This window comes from Amblyomma maculatum, chromosome 1 (assembly GCF_055883805.1).
Source record: "Amblyomma maculatum isolate TAMU_Amacu chromosome 1, ASM5588380v1, whole genome shotgun sequence".
NCBI lineage: Eukaryota > Metazoa > Arthropoda > Arachnida > Ixodida > Ixodidae > Amblyomma > Amblyomma maculatum.
In genome coordinates this window covers 166,366,032-166,385,825 of record NC_139344.1, presented here as the reverse complement: position 1 = coordinate 166,385,825, position 19,794 = coordinate 166,366,032, and the positions used below count along the sequence as shown (strand labels likewise).

Sequence of the window (19,794 nt, the reverse complement as noted above, 5' to 3'; positions counted from 1 at the left end):
TCAGATTTCCCATTTTCTGACCCGTCGCTTCCCTTTGGATTGTACCGAGGCAAAGGAGGCTGCTTTCATCTCTACTGGTCTCTTTAACGAAGTATGTCGCAACAACAGGGTAAAGCTGCGTATCTTTATTGTTACTTCCGTCCACAGCAATCGAAAATACCTGCTTTTTTAGGACATCTAGCAATGGAGTCTCTGCGTTCGCGTCCATTTCACGAACAATTGCCGTTGTCTTCGTCCGTCCACAGACGTAGCGTTTGGCTTCCTCGCACTTGGGGACCATTTTCCGGAAAAGTGGCCCAGCGTGATCACTGACACTGAGCGGTATGTTGTGTTCAACTAAAAACGTCGTGAAATGGCATTCTGCACGAATCACACCGAGGTCGCTGTCACTGCGAACAAAACTTGTCAGGCTCGGCTGGCTGTCAGCGGCTCGCACGTATCCTTGGTGCTTTTTTGAAGGGATGTGGATCTTTATGTCAGACTTGCCACCATGTGAAATGTTAACATGACAGGCACACGTGGTGCAAAATCCGAACTTCTCTCCTTTCTTAGACGGCACGAAGTACAGAAATTCTGCTGTGTACGACTTCAAAAATACTTGGAAGTACTGTAGTAGCTTTGAGCCCGCCATTGCACTGCGAAACCGCTACTACTAAAGCTTCAGAGTCACACTGAGTCGGACGCGGCCGCAGATCACGCAAAACAGAGGCCAACACAAAAGTTGTCCAAACATGTGAACAAAGGAACAGCCACTAGCCTGGCGGAGGCGGTATCGAGTTTTGGATATGAATTCGTGTTCACCCGAGTAGACGACAGAAGTCACTACAACGTTTGCCGCTGCTGATGACGATATCACAAATATGTGTTGCCCTCTCGTGGCCGCCAAAGGTACCATAATAGTGTTAACATGGCCTCCGAGATTACCCTTCCGTGCGTGTGGTGTTATCTCGGAGGCCATGATGTTAATAGATGCCCGCACTTTTTTTTTTTTTCTGAAAATAAAACATTTTCCGTAAAATTTCCCGCAAGATTCGTAAAATCTTAAGACTGGTCAAAAATCGTAAGACTGGTCAAATTCGGAAGAGTTGGCAGGTATGCCCACGTGACTATATCTCAGCAAAATATCACCGATTTTCGTAAGTGCACAGTTTTTTTCTTCTTTTTCTTTTGTCATATTTTATTATATCTTGCGCTCTCTCCAGAGTGTCCTTAAATAAAAACCACCCCTCTTTTCACATCGCAAGTGGCATGCTTTCACCTTTGTCACTAGATGATGCTGAAGTGCTTTGAATTCCATGGTTGAAGCGGTGATAGCGCACACTAAAATTTTTGTCGACGAGGCATGCCATAACAGCATTGAGTGTAAAAACTGAAGAGAATGCTACTCTATGCTAAAAATGTACAATTACTGTCTGGCGAGTGAAATTTATATTTGTTTTCGGCATGCCTTTTTTTGTTGACCACTAGCCGTCATCACGGTTGCTGCTCATTCTCGGTAAAACTTTTTCTACAGCGTTTCTATGAAAACCAATATGGAAATGAACACTTTAGACAGCAGTCTCTCATTTATGGCAAAAACAATTTGACCCCGAAATTCCAGTGTTCATTCCCTTTAAAGCCAAGAAAAAATGCCCTGTGCAGCATGCAAGCAACATGCGCAAAAACGCTACCATGTCATGCATTAAGCGAACTAGACTGCAAGCAGTACCTTTTTTTTTTTTCAGTTGCCACTGGCTTTTCTACACAGTTATTTTCCATGCTAAGGACGGCCACTTTGTTAAAGCTGCAATAATCATTTTGACTCTTCAAATGCACAATATGACTCCCTAACTTCCACTGTACTGTAAGAAAAGTGGTAATACCAGCACATAACACTAAAACCACCCTGGCTCACTGTACTGCCTTCAGTACCTCACAGTTCCAGACTCACTTGAACAGTCACAGGACAGTTTGTTTGAAAGTGGAGTCTTTTTTTCATTCACTTGACTTCATATATTATCTGCATTTAACCATTTTCATGTCATCTTAACCAGGCCGGCATTAAATAACTAGCCCAATCATGGTGGCTCAGTGGTCAGGGCGCCCCACTGCTAAGCCCAAGGACACTTGTTCAGTCCTAGCCACGGCGGCCGTGCGTTTTTCGATGGCGGAGGAATGCAAGATGACCATGTACTGCGTGGTGCCAGCGCACATTAAACAACCTCAGGTGGTGAAAATTACAGGAGCCCTCCACTATGGCACCTTCAATTGGGGCATTTTAAACCCCATAAACCACAAACCAATAAAGGGAGACTCCAGTGCATTTTCAAACACTCTGGACCGACCATTACATTGCAATTTTAAGACCTCCCAGTCTTAGTTCTGAAAGACAGCATTTCAAACTGAGGAGAACAGTTAATATACAAAATAAGAAACCAAAACTGCCTTCTGACCAAAGTACGACATCACAGATACTATCACCGAATTCTCTTGAGCAAGTGCACTGGTTAACTTGGCGACTGCAACAGCTTCAATCAGTATTTAGCTGAAATACTAAGAACGAAAAATACTGACGGGTGTGCAGCTAACGACGTCAAATATCTGTAGATGCAAACCCGACTGAGGCCACGAAACAGGTAAACTTTAAATTAATTCGTGATAAAATAAAACAAAGACAAGCTCCAAAAATTTCACACCAAGGATCAGAAAACTAACGGCTGAACCTATAACAGAAGTTCAGTAAAATGCGTGGAGATCAAAAACAAATTTCATTCCCTTAAAGGTATGAAGCTTTGCAATAAAAAAAAATAGCTTAAAAATTAATTTGTTAAATGTATTTGTATTCTGCTTGTATACCTAGTAATCCAACAAAAGTGCTATATTGAATTTGCTTCATAACCTGTGCTGGCCCTGAATATCAAGGAAATGCTCCAACAATCTGCATTTTTTTCTGTTCCAGTTTTCCGACTAGATGATCACCTTCTGAAGCAGATTTCTTTATAACTTTATAACTGTTTCATCTATTTTGACCTCATTTGTTTCATTGCACTCTTGGAACCACATTGCAGGTCGAGACATACTGTATTTGCTCGCGTAATGAACCCACCTTTTTTCAAGAAAAATTGATGACAGTTTGAGGGTAGGGTTCATTACGCGGGAAAATTTTTCTTTTTTGCTAGAATTGTCCACCCTCCCACCCATCAGTCACCAACGAAAGCACGTGGTCTGCCGCGATCATGACACCTTCATTCACTGCTTCATGCGTTCCAATGATTTTGTGGCAGTGGACAGCGCTCACTGGGCCCAATCGCAGTATGTACTAAAAACCAGCACGTTTGTGCAACCGGACGAGCCGAGCAAGTAGCTGCTAACTTACCAGTCAAGGGCCCTGGCATTTTGCGAAGTTCTCATCTCCCCACCTCTCCCTCATCGCAGGCGCTTACTTCAAAAGATACATATGCACTGGGCTGGCATCGCTGTGCAGCATCTTGGCACACTGCCAAGAAATGCACTGTGGGCTGCGACAGCGCGAAACGAAGAGATGTACACGACTTTCTTTTTTTTAATTCTCAGCGGCAAAAGTGGGGGACGGGTTCATTACGCGAGTAAATACAGTATTTATTTTTCAAATTTATGACCTCTAATTCCTTGTAGAAAATTTTCTTAGTACAAGACATTCCTGCACTAAATGCATTGCAAAAATTCACAACAAAAAAATTAGTCCCAGGAAAAATATCTGAGTACCTCAAATGCATTCCAGTAGAAATAGGGGGAGGAGGAGGATGGGGGGGGGGGAGAGAGAGAGAGAGTGGCCTTCTACACGCAGTATAGCGCAAAGCATTGCGGCCAGAACACGTGCCGGCCCTGGCGGCGGTTCTCTTGTGAGCCATGATATAACAGCGCCGCTCGCGAGACACAGGGCGGGCATGCAGTCTGAGCTTGTCTTTCTTCTACCGTCCTCACCTCCCGTGCACGGAGACAATGACTCAAATATTTTCTTTCTCTTTCTTCGACCGAAGTGATACCTTCGCTGGGCATACAGCAGTCTTGGCATATGGCGTGAAGGGTTGCATATGTGCGTAACAGACTACTTTGCATTTCCTTAAGATTTTAATCAGTTATATTTTGCCACCCGTGGTGTCTAAATATTACAGCCTCCTTGCAAGAGGTGGGATGACATTTTTTTTTTTTCACGAATTGAAATCATTACCGAACTGGCCACCTTTCAGCAGAAGCGAAAAGCAATAAAGCTGGCACATTTCGTAGTGTGTTTGAAGACTGTAAGCGTCATAAAATAGTACAGTCGAATCCGAATATATAAAACTCGAAGGGGATCGTGAAATAGTTCGATATATTGATAATTCGATATACACAAATTGGCTTGAGACGCAACTTGCGATCGTAAAAAATGATACTGTATTTGTCGCGTAATCAACCCACTCATGACCCCACCCCCCACTTTCGCCCCCGATAATTTGAAAAGCACTCGGTGGTACGTCCCTCTGTTTTGACCGTAGCATCCACAGCTTATTAACTGGCAGCGCGCCAAGATGCTACGCAACGATAACGTCACGCCGTGTTCATCTTTTGACTTCGCTTGGGGTGGGTGTAGTCCACTGCCACAAAATCATTGGAAAGGGTGACAGCTGCAATTCCCTTTGAAGCGAACAACGCTAAAAGTCGGTGTCAAGATCGCAGCTGACCGCGTGTTTTCGTTGATTCATAGATGTAAGAATGACGACTCACGAAAAAGAAAAAATCCTGCTGCTTCTTAACGTCCGCAGCCTGCTGCGCTGCACATTCAGCACGACCAGTAAGGATGACTCCCGCAAAAGAAAAATATTGCTGCTTCTTAACGTCCGCAGCCGCCATAGCATACGCTACGCCGCTCGTTCTGCACGACAGCAAGGATAAACGACTTCCGCAGAAAAAAAAAAACGTCCGCAGCCGCTGCCACGATTATAACGACGACACGAGACGCGCATCGCACGCCAGCCGCCGCGCGCAGAGCGTTCACAACACACTGGAGAAAGCGTCTGCCACGGGCCGGGCTGGCTTGTCTGCACATGTGTAGTGCGTGCTGCTGTGAACTAAAGAGAGAGAGAGGAAGGGGAGAGATGAAGCTCGGCAGAAGAGTGGGCACACCTTGCGCTTCACTCTATCGAGTTTTTCCCCTCTCCTGAACTCCAGAGCTGCATTGGTTCCCTTTCGTTCCTTCACGCACAAGGCAAACGTCACGGGCTGGCGAGCGGCAAAGATCACCGCAGATGTGCGCGCCTTGGGGAAAGGCCGCGGAAGGCGCGGCGTTGTCCTAGACCAACCATCCCCGAAGTGTGCCCTCTCATTCCTTCCGCGCGTGCCTTGAAAAACGTCACGCAGCAAACGGCCGAGGGTGATGCGATCGCCTTTGGGAAAGGTGCACCGTCCAATGCGTGGTGTGGAGTTCGATATATCGAATGACTGGTGAAAATGAGTTCGATATACGATGCAGCTTTCGTATACTTTTACATGGGATTTTCAAGGGGATATTCCGCGAGTTTGATATAACCAAAATTCGAATTATCTGGGTTCGACTGTATGTTCTTTTTCAATGAATTTCTAATAGTGCAGAACTATGATAGAAAAACGAAGGATTCACACTGGCTGTACTCTGCCCGAATCCATGCGAGTCTACCCGCATGTTTACGAGCGCTGTGCTTTCGCGTCAATGGCCCCAAACGGAGCCGCGCCACCTGTCGGAAGCCGGGCACACTACAAGCAGTGGCGCGCCACGCTGGCAAGGCTCGTTCATACACCTAACTGTTCTAACACCATGGCCTTACTAACAAAATCTTACAGATAAGATTTTATGTTGGAGACTTTCGGGCGTGTGCTTACGTATCACAGAGCTGAAGGCAGCCACTCTGCAAATTTTTCACACCACACTTATTTACTGTTTCTATAGCAAAAGTCAAATTCAATAAATGCAACCACAAAAAAAAAAAAAAAGAAAAACAAAGTATTACATGCTCACTTAAACCAAACGGAAAGATCACTACATGCTATGAAAACTACAAGCTTCAATATATAGACAAAAAAGAATAAAACACCACTGCCAGGAAAAAAAAAAAGCAAGCTGCTCAAAATGTGACACACAGAAGACTCAATATTCTAGCTTTCTGTGATGTGCGCTAGCCCCGTGTACATGGAGCCACTTCTTTTTTAATAAAGACAGTTATGAAGTGATGAGAGCCACCTTAACACTTACCTTCCCAGCCCTCTGGTTGGGGTCTTCTCTTGGCTTGAGGCTGCCAGGACCAGCATTGGGAAGGATGGTCTGGAACACTGATACCCGACCACCTATGGGACTCTGTAAAAGACAGGTCAGCAACCTCATGCACCCACTGCATTCTGAGAGGAGCCCGCCATTATTGGTGATCCCCGTCTCACCATCAACTTGTAGGCAGCCTGCACAGCAGCACCCAAGGCACTAGTTGGCTCTCCGTTCTGAGCGTGAATTAATGGCAGGTTGGCCAGTAGATCTTGAACAAGCTGCACAGATCAAAGAGGAGAAGATACAATTAAAAAAAAATGAGTTATTGGACACAGCTAATACCCCTGCCACACGGCAAATTTAATGTCATTTCCATCAAATGACATTTGTTTGCTGCCACACGGGAAAATGTAATGACATTCGATGAAAACGACATTAGGCACCGAATGAGTTTGAGGAACTCATTCGAATGCGACTAACGAGGGCATGTGTTATTTTAACACCAGAGACTCAGTGAGAATATATACCCAAAATAAACCGCAAAAGTGCTGCAGGCATTATAATACTACTGTGCATCTACAATTTTGTAGCTAGTCATTAAATTATGTGAAACATGCCAAATAGCATCGCGAAAAAAAAAAATTCAACCCTCGCTACCAGCCAACCAGCCACCGCACTCAGCGCGCGCAGCAATGGCCGCGGCTGCCGCAGTCCGTGGGCACAGGCACAGTGATTCCCTTTCGCCACCGTCAGAAAACATGTCAAAATCTGTTGACCTTAAATAATACGCGGTTGGATAAAGGAACCTAAAAAACCTTTGCTGAGGATCGGTGATAAGTAACCTGAGCGATTTTCTACTCACAGCCCCGTAGCAGCCGCAGCGCCGGTGTGAGGCAGCTCATCCGATCTCATGCTGTACGTAGTACGTAGCTCCAATGCTAATGCGTCGCCGAAATTACACCTTCCGTTTATAGTCAGAAAATTTATGACACCATTGAAATTACAGTAAGCAGCTTCACGAATAGGCAACTGACCATTCCCAACGCGCCGTCCGCTGTGGCTTCGATGCGAAACCGTTTAGGCCTAGCGATGACCAGGGCGTAGCACACGGCCAGAGCGCCGTCGTCCACCGCTCTCGCGGGCAGCACCTTTTCGGTATGGTTGCGGGATCCGGCGCAGCAAGTGATGCTATTTTGTTGTCTGCTTTCTTGATGAGGCTAGGGTCTGGCATTTTTCGACAGGCATTTATGCCAAGCAAACGATCTTGCGATGACGAGACTCGACGGGGCTATGGTGCGCTACGCCGTCGGGCGATACTCGAAGATTCAATAATAGCGTCGTCGGTCAATACACTAGCCGCTGCCCATTTTACGTGTTGCACTTGGAGTGTGCAAAATGTATGTTGTTGAAACGATTCGTCCGCTTTTCACATCCAGGCACCAATGCGCGCACGTTCCCTACCCTTTCGTAAACAAACGCAACCGGTGCAGTCGCTAACTTCGTAATGGGTAGTCGTAATCAACAGGTTGATTACGAGTCATGCAAGACATAAATATGATTTTAAAGGCTGCTTTCGTTCACAGCGCTCATCATTCTCGCAAAGCTAGGCACACCAACATTTGTGTATCTATCCAATTGCCATCATTTGCAAATGACATTGGGTTTGGTCGTGTAGCAGCGAGTCGAAAAAATGACAATAAACTGAACGAATGTCATTCGGTGGAAATTACATTAATTTTCCCGTGTGGCATGGGTATTACTTGTAGCCTGCAGTACATGCCAGTGTACTGTAGCAAGAAAACAAGAGCCAAGCTTTGACCAAAAATTACGTCCATATTTAATTTTTTATTCCAAAGATGCAGGGGACCTATTCAGCAATGCCACATCACTGTTGCAGGAATAAAAATGAACAAAATGGCTGCCCCCCCTGTTTCTCACACACTACTGCAGTACATTACTCCTCCAGTATGCCAACAAAGCCTAATTCCAGAAACATGACAAAAACTACCACTTTACACTTTTAGGACCGCCCATAGGTCGTCGTGGATATAGGAAAGACAGTTTAGTACACGCTGCTCAATTTATGCGCACTCTAAGAAGTCTTGCCATCTAGAAGACGGTTTGAAAACCGTGAACTTTTGGTCTTAGCCATTTTCGCTTTTTTATCTGGAATGCAGTGGTGGCCCCATTCATTAACAGGATGTAAACTAATATCTGGCCAATGAACACAAAATCATGTTTGAATACACATTCAGTCGTAAATGTTGTGCACACTGGCGAGCGGTGAACATCCTTAATTCGTCTGAACCACCGTGATCTGAACGCGATTTTCATCCTTTAGGCAAGAATATAGACCACTGAAAAATGAGGTTCCAGGCGACAGTCTGCCTGCTATCTGGGCTCTAACTTTTTGGAGCAGGCACGGAAGCAGTAAAAGTCTCTTTGGAGCAGCTTTGCGCAGCGAAATTCCGATTTCAGAGCATGTTTGGAGCAAGTTATGGGCTATTTCTAAGCACTTTGGAGCAGACTGACAGCGTGTTGAATGCTGCTAAACACCTTTTTCTGTCCACAGCTACGGTAAGTTCTATTTGATTTCGCCTCCAATAGAGCAGAATAAATGCTCAAACTAACCTACAATTCAAATTATCGAAAGGACTCAAAAGAGTCGAAAACAGCTTGAATTACAGCAGTTTTATCTGATGAACACTGAAATGCATGCCAGCTGTGACCTGCCTGCAAATGAGATGAGACCCAAGTGAAAGCAAGAGTTTTTCCCTGCTTTGTCAAGCGCATTGCTTTGCACACACTGTCAGGAGGGTTCAAGGATTGCTCCAAAACCATAGAAGCCTCTCTACCCTTCTCGTAGAGGTACCAATGCCTCTGCACAAGACGGCCCTGTCGCTTTTTAAGATGCTCCACTGCAAGCATTGCAGCGAAGTGCTTGCAGTTCCGTGAAACTTCACTCGACCAGCTGTTAGCAGAATGTGGATGCCCGTGCAGGTCATATGTGTTAGAACTATGCGACACCATCCCAACAAAGAACAGTAGTGCCCCCAGTACCGTCCCCCCCCCCCCCCCCCCCCCAAATGAAGTAAACGCAAACCCAAAACTATGCGACTCAGCTTTATTTCGGAAATGGTGAGCTTCCGATCGTTGCTATACCTGCCAAAGCATGCACAGTGTGCGTGAGCGCAACTGTTGTGTGTTATTCAGGTTCAGGGAGACCCGTTTCGGTGATTGCTGGCGGAGCGTGACATAACTCAGCGTGTCGCCGGCCGACGGTGCATTTGTTACATGCGGCCCATCGTTGACATCTACTCTGTTGGACGTAGGCCAAAAGCTGCGATCAGCCGTCACAACGCGGTTCAAACAGTGCGCCATAGCTAACCGCACTCGCTATTTGCACGTTACCCTTTACACGGGCATTGGTCAGGACTGCGCTGCTAGTTCAAATTATCCCAAGTTCCGAATTAAGAGATCGAAACAAAGAGAATTTACTTGAGCCCAAAAACAGCATAAAATTTGACTCTGTATCCCATTTGCCAGGATTATTTAGGAGTTCAATAGTTGTAAGATTTTTGCTCGAGTTCACAAAAGGAAAGCAGACAAATTACAGCTACTACAAACAGATGCGGACTCCATTAGCTGCTATTAATTTCAATTCAGAAAACCTTGTGTCACCAGCCTTTCATGAAATCCGCGACGATAACAGCTTCAGGACAAACAGGACGAGTGAATCAAAATGTCTGTGGTGGGTGTGGATGCGGCTTCGTCCTTTTGTATCGAGCTCCCATTGTTACACAACCGACAATAATACTCGGGTAAATTTGGCGTTTCATTGCCGTTTAGGCACAGCCTGGCGCAACAGGTCAGATTGGCACAGAACGACGCATATGGTGCACCACTTCCACCCCAGAGTTTGACAGCAAATTATACTATCCTCAAAGGAAGTTCGATAGTGTGGATTTAAAAGAAAAACAAGAACATGCAGATACTGCCCAAAAACCCCTTAGAGTAGGTGCGGGCAGTTAGAAATGAGCTAAGTGGTAAAAATCATTGTGCAGCACCAACACATACTCATACTTCCCAACCTGATGATATAAAACATTTGGAGGTTTTATTCACACAACAACGGGGCGAGCTGCTTCCACAACAAATTTTAAATTTCACGCATTAGTCCAAATTGTCAATTCGCAGCAGGGCCTGCGGTCTATGCCAGCACTGCAGGAGCTGCTTCGGGAGCTTCCTCGAGAAAATACCACTTTTGTTACTGCAAAAGCATCCTAGACCATTGTACCAGTAAACAAGCTACAACCTCTTTGGCTTGATTTGGCTTTCAATGGCTGCTTACCCGGTAATGCCGATGGGCTTAGCGCAATTGACGATGGTAATGCTGGCAATTGCAATGCAGCAGCAGTTTCTGGGAGCGTTTTTCGCAGTAACTATTTTTGAGCATGCAGTGACAATTTTCTTGGAGATACAGGGCAGTGCTCATACAATCTGAAAGTGCAATCAAAATTTGGGAGTCTCCCGAGTGAATCAGGAGGGTTGACAGGTATGCATACTACGCGTGAGTCACTGTCCCTAACAAGAGTGGAAACAGCGCCTTGCAGCCACCATCAGAAGGCCGGCAATAGTGGGATGGTCACATGACCAAATATGGCGGCGCCAGTGCTCTCGCTTTGTAAAGCATTTACAGACCTTTCCAACATAAGGGGATGAGCCTTTGTTCCCTTGACCTGGGGAATTTGTCTGGAATGGGGAATGGGGGGGGGGGGGGGGGGGGGGGGGGGTGTCCCCAACCAGCACATTAATGACTCTGCCTCCCCATCACACGGCAGGTTCCCTGTTTACACCTCCGCATTCCTAGCTCAACCCATGAACAATACACTCCCCATGGCAGGAGCACAAAGGCCTGCGCCTCCTTCCCTTTTCTCAGCAGCCTAGCCTCTACTGCATTGCACAGGGATCGGTTGCTAACGCCAGGTGAAAAAAGCAGTCCTGCAAGCAATATGGTGGCAATCAGGTTGGAAAGGTGTACAGCAGGAACGTGTAACTATTTCATTTCTTTTAAATATTTTTCCAGGGCCCTTCAGAATCACCCGATTTTTTTCTTCTATGGGCCCAAAAGAATTAACACACAAAAAAAATTACGAGAAACTTGATACAAGAGCCACATTTTTATGTTAATGCTTTTTTTTACAATGTTTTATTCATCCCCCCCCCCTCCCCCCCAGATGTTTGCAGTGAAAGAATTCTTTAGAGCTACGTGTAGTGCTTAAGTGAAAAAAAGTTGACCATAGATTGGCTTGGGCTAACACGAGTTAATCGTGCAGAAGCACAGAGGTAGGCCGTGGTAAATCACAGGGCAAACATCTGTGCACGAAGTGCCACTGCATTGTAGACGTCCGCTGCTTTCCTTGCCTCTGCCGATTCACGTAGTAGCTCGTCTGTCGCTGCTGCCTCCTAACTTCGGTTTGCTTCTGCTAAGCCGCGAGTCTACATTTTCTCTGTTCTGGCACTTCAGCAGCCAAAGCTTCCCGACACTCGAACCAATATTTTTGAGCATACGGTTGTAAGCTACCCCATTATGTTATGATGATGATGACGATGAACTGATTTTTTTCTGGCGCAAGGGCATCTATGGCCAAAGAGTGCCAAACACAAGGTGAAATGCCATCTCCGGTTGATGTGATAGCTTTGGCGATTATGATGATGATGTGCTAAAAGCTATGGTGTATAGGGCCTAAAAGTTCGTTTGCAGTGTATGATCTCTAAAAACAGTGGTGTATAGAGCCTAAAACGTTCAGAGATGTATAGTGGTCTGAGTAAAATATTAAAAGAAGAAATGTAAATGTTAAAACGCTAGTTATCTAAGTAAGAGGGACGGGTTGAAGCCCACGTTGATAAAAAATTTGACATAAAAAGCCTACCTTTGAAAAATATTTAAGAACTCTTTCGGGTGAAAACATTGAATCATCGCCGAGAAATATGCACGGATGTTTCGGTATATGTTTTTTGTGTATTTCGGGAAAATGATGTCGCCTTTGTTTTTCAAGTGTTGGACATTCAATTAAAATATGTATTACTGTAAGATGACCACCACATCTCGAGCAGTGTGGTGCAGGAGAGTTCGTTAAAAGGTATGAGTGTGTAGTATGTGTGTGACCTATTCTCAGCCTGCACAAGGCTACTTCTTTGAATCTGTCTCTTTTGTCTGTAGTGTACCTGCCTATGATAGGTTTTATAGTGTGTAGTTTATTTTCAGTCGCTGTGTCTCATTCCTCTTGCCACTGTTGTCGAATTTTGTTTTTAATGTGTGGCTTGAGGTCCTGGTATATTATTTTGTCGATGTCTAGTATTTCGACAGGCAGCTGACACAGCAAGCCTATCAGCCGCCTCGTTACCTGGTATGCTACGGTGGCCTGGCACCCAGCAAAGTGTAATTTTAAGTTGTAATTTATGGGCAGTGATAAGGTTGTTAAATAGAGTATTCAGGACTGGGTTCTTATTGTGCCATTTCCAAGAAGTTAGGGAGGTTAAAACACTAAGGGAGTCTGTGTAGATGACTGATGACTGTATTTTGTTTTCTATAATGTGTCTCACAGCTAACAGGATACCGTGGGATTCTGCAGTAAATATACTTGTATGTCTGTTCAGTGTTTTTGTTAGTGAAAATTGTGGTCCATGTGCGGCACATGAGACTTGAGTCGACTTTGAAGCATCAGTGTAATACTCATTACAAATGTATTTTGCCTGCAGAGACATGAAGTGCTGTTGTATGGCTATAGGAAGGGCATGTTTTCCTACTTGAAGGAATGTTAGGTCGCAATTAACAGCGTGCATTTCCCACGGAGCGATGAAGTCTTTTATGGAAGTTGTATGGAGGCTGCCAACCGGAATGTCCAGATATTCAATATGAGTGGCTAGTCTTATTGGGTATGGTGGTGTTAGTGACGGTTTTCTTGTGAAAAGTTCTGTGTTAGCTGTGTCAAGCAGGAGCCAGCGACAAGGATGGTCCAGTTGAGACAATATTTTGGTAGCATATCTTACAGCAGTAAATTGTCTTCTTCGCTGTAATGACCATCGGTTAGCCTCAACATAGAGGCTAGCAATTGGGCTAGTTCGAAAAGCACCCGTGGCAAGGCGAAGGCCAAGGTGGTGCACTGGATCGAGCATTTTTAGGGCAGAAGGTGATGCTGACCCGTAAACCATTGAGCCATAGTCAATACGAGACAAAACTATGCTATTCAGAAGGCTCAAGAGGCAGTCACGATCTGTGCCCCAGGACTGGTGGGACAGAATTTTTAGCAGGTTCATTGCCTTCAGACATTTTAATCTCAGCTGTTTTATGTGTGATATGAAGGAAAGCTTTTCATCAAAAACTACACCGAGAAATTTATGTTCTTTTTGAACTGCAAGGCTCTGACCAGTCAGTGTAATGTTGGGCTCAGGTCTAATGCCACGCTGCTTAGTGAAAAGCACGCAGACGGTCTTTGCAGAGTTAAACTTAAACCCATTGTCGTCAGCCCACCTAGACAGTTTGTTGACGCCTAGTTGAATCTGGCGTTCACAGATGGCCAGGTTGCAAGATTTGAAACTTATCTGGAAGTCATCGACATATAAAGAATAAGAGATGGTTCTTGGCAGCACGCCTTTTAGCGAGTTCATTTTGACAATAAAAAGCCTGCAGCTGAGGACACCACCTTGAGGGACACCATTTTCCTGTATAAACAGCTTCGAGTATGTATTGCCAACACGAACTTTGAAGGTTCGTTCAGACAAGTAGCTTTTTAACGTGTTCAACATGTTCCCTGTGATACCGAGAGAGAAGAGGTCGCGGATGATACCATAGCGCCATGTGGTATCATATGCTTTTTCAAGATCGAAAAAGACAGATAGACAGTGTTGTTTGTGTACAAAAGCATCCCTTGCATAGGACTCAAATGCAATGAGCTGATCGTCTGTTGATCGCCCAGCCCTAAAACCAGCTTGGTTTGTGTCAAGAAGGCCATTGTATTCTAGGAAGTGAACAAGACGACGGTTTACCATTTTTTCGAAAAGCTTGCGTAAGCAACTGGTTAGGGCGATTGGCCGATAGCTCGCTGCAAGTGTGGGTTCTTTGCCAGGTTTTAATATCGGGACAATGATTGCTTCCTTCCATGCTTGAGGAAAGCGTCCTGTGGCCCATATTTTATTATACAGGCAGAGTAGGGTTTCGAGGGTGTCCACATGGAGGTGCCTGAGCATTGCATATGTGATCCTGTCAGCACCAGCTGCTGTGTTCTTGCATGTGTCTAGTGCACTCTTCAGCTCCTGTAGTGTGAACAGGCTATTGTACCCTCCTGTGCATGGCCTCTTATCATGTATAGGTTTACTCTCTTCGGTCACCTTGTGCCCCAGAAAGGAATCTGTATAGTGTGCCGAGCTAAATATGTATTCAAAGTGTTTCCCTAGTGTGTCTGCTTGATGTTCTAGTGTGTCGCCACTGGTGCTGATAAGAGGTGTTGTGAGAGTGTTATATCCTTTGAGTGCTCTTATTCCGTTGTAGACTTTGTGTGCGTCAGTATAAGAGTTCACAGACGAAAGGAACGAGGCCCAGCTTTCTCGCTTGGAGATGCGTCGAACACGCCTGCCATTTGCCTTTGCTCGCTTAAAGGCAATTAAGTTTTCAGCTGTGGGGTGTCGTCGCAAGTTCGACCATGCCTTGTTCTGAGCTTCACGAGCAGTCTTACATTCTGCATTCCACCAGGGTCTTCGTTTGTTTCGTGGCTTACTTGACGTTTGTGGGATGCATTTTTCTGCAGCTTCTATAATGTGCAGTGTGATCAAGCGCTGAGTTTCATCTACATCTAGACCACTAATGGATGAACAAGGCAGTGATGAGTGTTCCCTGAACATCTTCCAGTTGGCTGCATTTTCTTTGAATTTTCTGGGATTCGACACATTTTCATTTCCGTTCCCAGTATATTTTATTAAGATCGGAAAATGGTCACTTCCGTATAGATTGTTAATGACAGTCCACTCTGTAGCTGCCAGGAACATCGAGGAGCCAATGGCTAGATCTATGGATGTGTAAGAGTTATGTGCTATATTGTAGTAAGTTGGCTCTTTCGTGTTTAGTAAGCATGATCCCGAGGACAATAAGAATTTTTCGATTAGAACACCTCGGGAGCCCGTTCTTGTACACCCCCTTAATGGGTGGTGAGCATTAAAGTCTCCGACCAGCAACCAAGGTTCCGGAAGTTGATCAATCAATTTTTCAAAACTTTCGCTACTTAGCTTATAAGTTGTAGCAATATACAGGGAACATACCGTTATTTTACCATAAACTAAGCTTCTGACTGCCACTGCCTCTAAGTCTGTGTTGAGTGAGATGTTTCAAGAGGGGATTGATTTTTGTGTTACAATGGCAACGCCACCAGAGGAGTGAGAGCTGCCTTGCCTGTCGTTCCTGAATACATTATATTGCTTAAGGAAATTTGAGTCTGCTGGTTTTAAATGGGTTTCTTGCAGACAAAGTATGTTTGGTTGATAGTCCGCAAGAATTTCATATATATCATCTAAATTTTTAAAGAGTCCTCGGCAGTTCCAATAAATGAGGAGCGCCATAATTAAAAGTTATTTAGGGGACAAGTTTAAACTTAGGTTTGTAGGTCCTTGGGACCTGTTATTGGGACTTTTCCCCTTCTTTTTCGCTCCAGTGAGCTTTGTCGTCTAGGCAGTTGGGGTGAAGAAGTGTCCATCGCATCTTCAGATGCGGTGGACGACTGTGCAGAAAGCACAGGATTGTCAGTTTTAGGCCTCGACTCATGGGTCGAGGCCTTTGGGCTGGCTGACCTGGGGGTCCGCGCAGCCAGCTTTGCGGGTAGTGGTGGAGTAGCGCTAGCTGACTCCACCGAGGGCGCAGGTGGCGCTGCCCTGGAAGAACTGTGTGCTTCCTGGGCAGGTGCCGACGACCGCTGTGATGCCGCGCCCTGCTGCGTCACAACGGAGTAGTGTGGCTTTTGAGGAAGAGAAAGCCGCTTTCGTGCCTCTCCGTAAGATATGTTTTCGGTGACTTTCAGTGTAATTATTTCTTTTTATTTTTTCCAGTACGGGCATGAGCGTGAATAAGCTGGGTGGTTACCTTCACAGTTTGAGCAGAGAAGCAGCTGTTCTTCGCAGTTGTCTGTAGGGTGTTCGTGCGAGGCACACTTTGCACATGTGAGTTGGCCACGGCAACTCTGAGAGCCATGGCCATATTTCTGACATCTGAAGCAACAGCGTGGGTTAGGGATGTAGGGCCTCAGTTTTATCTTTGTGTAGCCTACTTCGACAGATACTGGGAGAGTGCTTGCAGCAAAGGTGAGTACAATGTGCTTTGTTTCTATCTCTTTGTTATCTCGTCTGATCTTTATCCGGTAAACATCTGTGACATTTTGTTCCTTCAGGCCTTCAAGAAGTTCTTGTTCACTCACGTACCTAAGGTCATCATCAGAGATGACTCCTCGGGCAGTGTTTAGTGATCGGTGCGGGCTAATCTGTACCGGTATATCTCCAAATGATTCGACTGCACTTAGCTTCTGATACTGATGATTGTATATTAATTCTAGTAGCAGGTCACCGTTTCCAAGTTTCTTTATCTTATAGCCCTGGCCAATGGCCTCAGTCAACGTTCGAGAAACAACAAAAGGGGACACAAGTCGTGCAGTGATTTCCTCGTGGTCACTGTGGACCACGTGGAAACGAGGAAAGTTGTTTATGTTCTTTGAGAAGAACATGGTGGTCTCAGTGCGCCCCCTTTTAGAAGGAGGACGATCGGGGTTAAGGAGTTTAGATGCCATAAAAAAGTATATTGTTCGGCTGCAGTGCCAGCCACCCACCATGGAGCCCAACGAGGGGACGGGACAAATTGTCAATTCCTGCCCACGCCAGCTGTACACCGTAACTATAACCCAATATGGCGTAACTCAGGGTAGCTAGCCACACAAGGTTAACCCTCGCCGCCTGGAAGTAGGAAGAAATGAAGAAGGTAAGAGAGGACAGGACAGTTCTAAGAAAGAAAACAGGAAAGTGAAAGATGGAGGGGAGAACAGGAAAAGGCGACTGCCGATTTCCCCCGGGTGGGTCAGCCCGGAGGTGCCGTCTACGTGAAGCTGGGACCAAAGTGGTGTGTTGCCTCCGCCGAGGGGCCTTAAAGGTCTGAACACTCGGCATCGGCTCAACCACCAGGATCCCCTTTTCCCCGGACACGGCGATGCCACGCACGGCTAAACGTGGGTGCTTGGGGTCCGTGGTGTCGCACAAAACACACAAACACCTGCTTTAACAGGTGCACCCTGCGGGGTACCCCATTATGTGAAAGACCATTCAACATAAAACATTAAGCCCCGCTTAATCAAGCCGTACAAACGTGCCTGCATAGCCTTGAGGTAGCTCGAAATGCAAGGATCCTGAAAGGCTGCATTCTGAACTCACCCCACCATCTGAACAGAGAAGCCAGAGTTAGCAGCCCCTGCCAAATTGGCCATGTCATGTGGTTGCATGGTGTCGCATAACCCTACAATTAGTGCCCGGCCATGTCAGCTGCCACTACCACCTTAAAATTATCATTAAAATCATTTAAAATAAAAATAAAATAAAATAATTAATAAACCTTTTCCTCGACCCCTTAGAAATCGCTCGTTTTATCACGGTCTTGAAAGAACTAAGCAGGACTATGCCAGTGTGCAACTTTCAAGTTTCACAGTAGGTAACATAAGATAAATTTGCCAAGGTTCCGTGAAGAGAAGCAGTGATGGTGCCTCTTATCCAAGATCAGCTGTTAGCAAAAACTGAACTTATTAAATGGCAACAATTAAATGGAGGTAGGAAAACATTCAGTGGCTCTGATGGTAAGGTAAAACATTTAAAATAGTTACTTACAGCTTTGCTTTCATGGATGTTGACCAATAAACTGTCTGGTGAGGGCACGAACACATCTGCACAAAACGAATTGACATATTTGTTAACCCACTGATAGAAATTCAGATGAATAGAATGCTTTACATTTATATTACCCGTTGGTAATGATTCAACAGTTAACAAGCTAAAGGGAGGCAAACCAATGCTTAATTTAGGCAGGAACTTTTCTTGCCCTCTGCTTTCTATTCTTTCATTCCACCCGAAAGGAACCACCCGAAAGGAACCACTGCTGCAGATCCCCTGCTGAAGCTTACCATCAATGTCCGAAACAAGCATCATCTGTGGCTGGCTGAGCCCTTCCCCAAGGTTGTAAAAGTGTACTGAAGAGTCAAAGGTGACAAAGCCAACTTGAGTGCGGCTGTCACCCGGAATGTTGTCCAGTTCTTCCAGAAGTACCTTGCAGAAAGACGACAGGTAGCCTGAAACAGATTAACAGTGCACCTTCTGTAAACAGGCGACATGCATAGCACCTGCAACACAGCATTCATGCAAACAGTGCATTCTTACAGCAAGTAAAATTCCCAGAGACCTCAACTACAGTGTACCTCTTAGCTTATGGTTCATCAAACCCGATAAGCCATACCATATCAACCAGTCTGCTATTTACAATGGAGGCATGTGAAATGAAATCCATGAAATAAGAAATGGCTGGCAAAACCAAAATAACATGATTTGCACAGAACTACCTTATTATGTAAGACTTCAAGGGACTGGAATAAATGCTTGAATCAGCCAAAGGTCAAGTTATCACCTTGAAAAAATAAAAAATAAACTTGCATAAAAAGCAAAAATGTAAAGTCTCGTGAGGAAGCTCCTTCGCACAAACAGTGACATCTGAACACTCAGTCCCCCTTTGGTAGCCCCATGCGAATTCTGCTCATGGGCTTTTCACATATCACAGATGACCAAAATGAGGTAGTGGAGCTCATGCAGAAGAGTTGTGAAGGTTAAAGGAAGAGTGCCAAGGTTGTGGACATTAAGAATGAAAGACGTTGTGACAGGATGACATGAAAAGCGTGCGACTTCGCATTACGACTGCCAGTGGAGATGGTGGGTGATCGAGCCATATTAATTTCGTACGAGAACGCCATCTTGCGGAATTTCTCACAAGTCTAGCAGTGTTTGAATATGACCAGTGCACGCAATAAACAACGGACGAGAAAGCAGTGGGCACAGTTCTGTAGTTTTTTCTTGACACTTCAAACTCTCTCTATGATCTGTCACGTCGTTTTGCCACAGTCAGCTTACCAAAGTTGGGAACATCATTTGCTGCCAAATATTAGATCTTTGAGTAATTTGAAATTTCCTAATAGCAATTTTTTTTCCCACTGAATGTCATTCAAATAATAGACATATTTGATCCATATTCAATATTCTGAATATACCCATGAACCCTAATAATCTTTGTTGCTGCTTAGCCACCGAAACGCGGCTTATCCCTTTATATTAGCAGCGCAAGATGCTCCGATATGTATCTCGAATACTTGCAGCCAAATCCAGCGATTTTCACGTGGTTCTAGACTCTTATAGCTTTTTTTGGCCAGTTAATCCAGATGTTTCTTCACCAACTTTAAAGCTAAGCACTGCCAAATGCAGTGGGCATTCGTAGTTCGGTG

At 45.2% G+C, this 19,794-nt stretch overlaps 1 protein-coding gene across 2 annotated transcripts in view; it reads right to left on the bottom strand.

Annotated features, from left to right (window-relative positions):
- Positions 1-19,794, bottom strand: part of Sec24AB (Protein transport protein Sec24AB) — a 131,888-nt gene that overhangs the window by 54,990 nt on the left and 57,104 nt on the right. For both annotated transcript variants that reach the window (XM_084589520.1, XM_084589521.1), the window contains 4 exons: positions 18,433-18,597; positions 18,140-18,195; positions 6,409-6,510; positions 6,227-6,328 (listed from right to left, as the gene is read on the bottom strand). In XM_084589520.1, the coding sequence (XP_084445646.1) occupies positions 6,227-6,328; positions 6,409-6,510; positions 18,140-18,195; positions 18,433-18,597 (425 nt within the window). The remainder of the gene's footprint in view (positions 1-6,226; positions 6,329-6,408; positions 6,511-18,139; positions 18,196-18,432; positions 18,598-19,794) is intronic.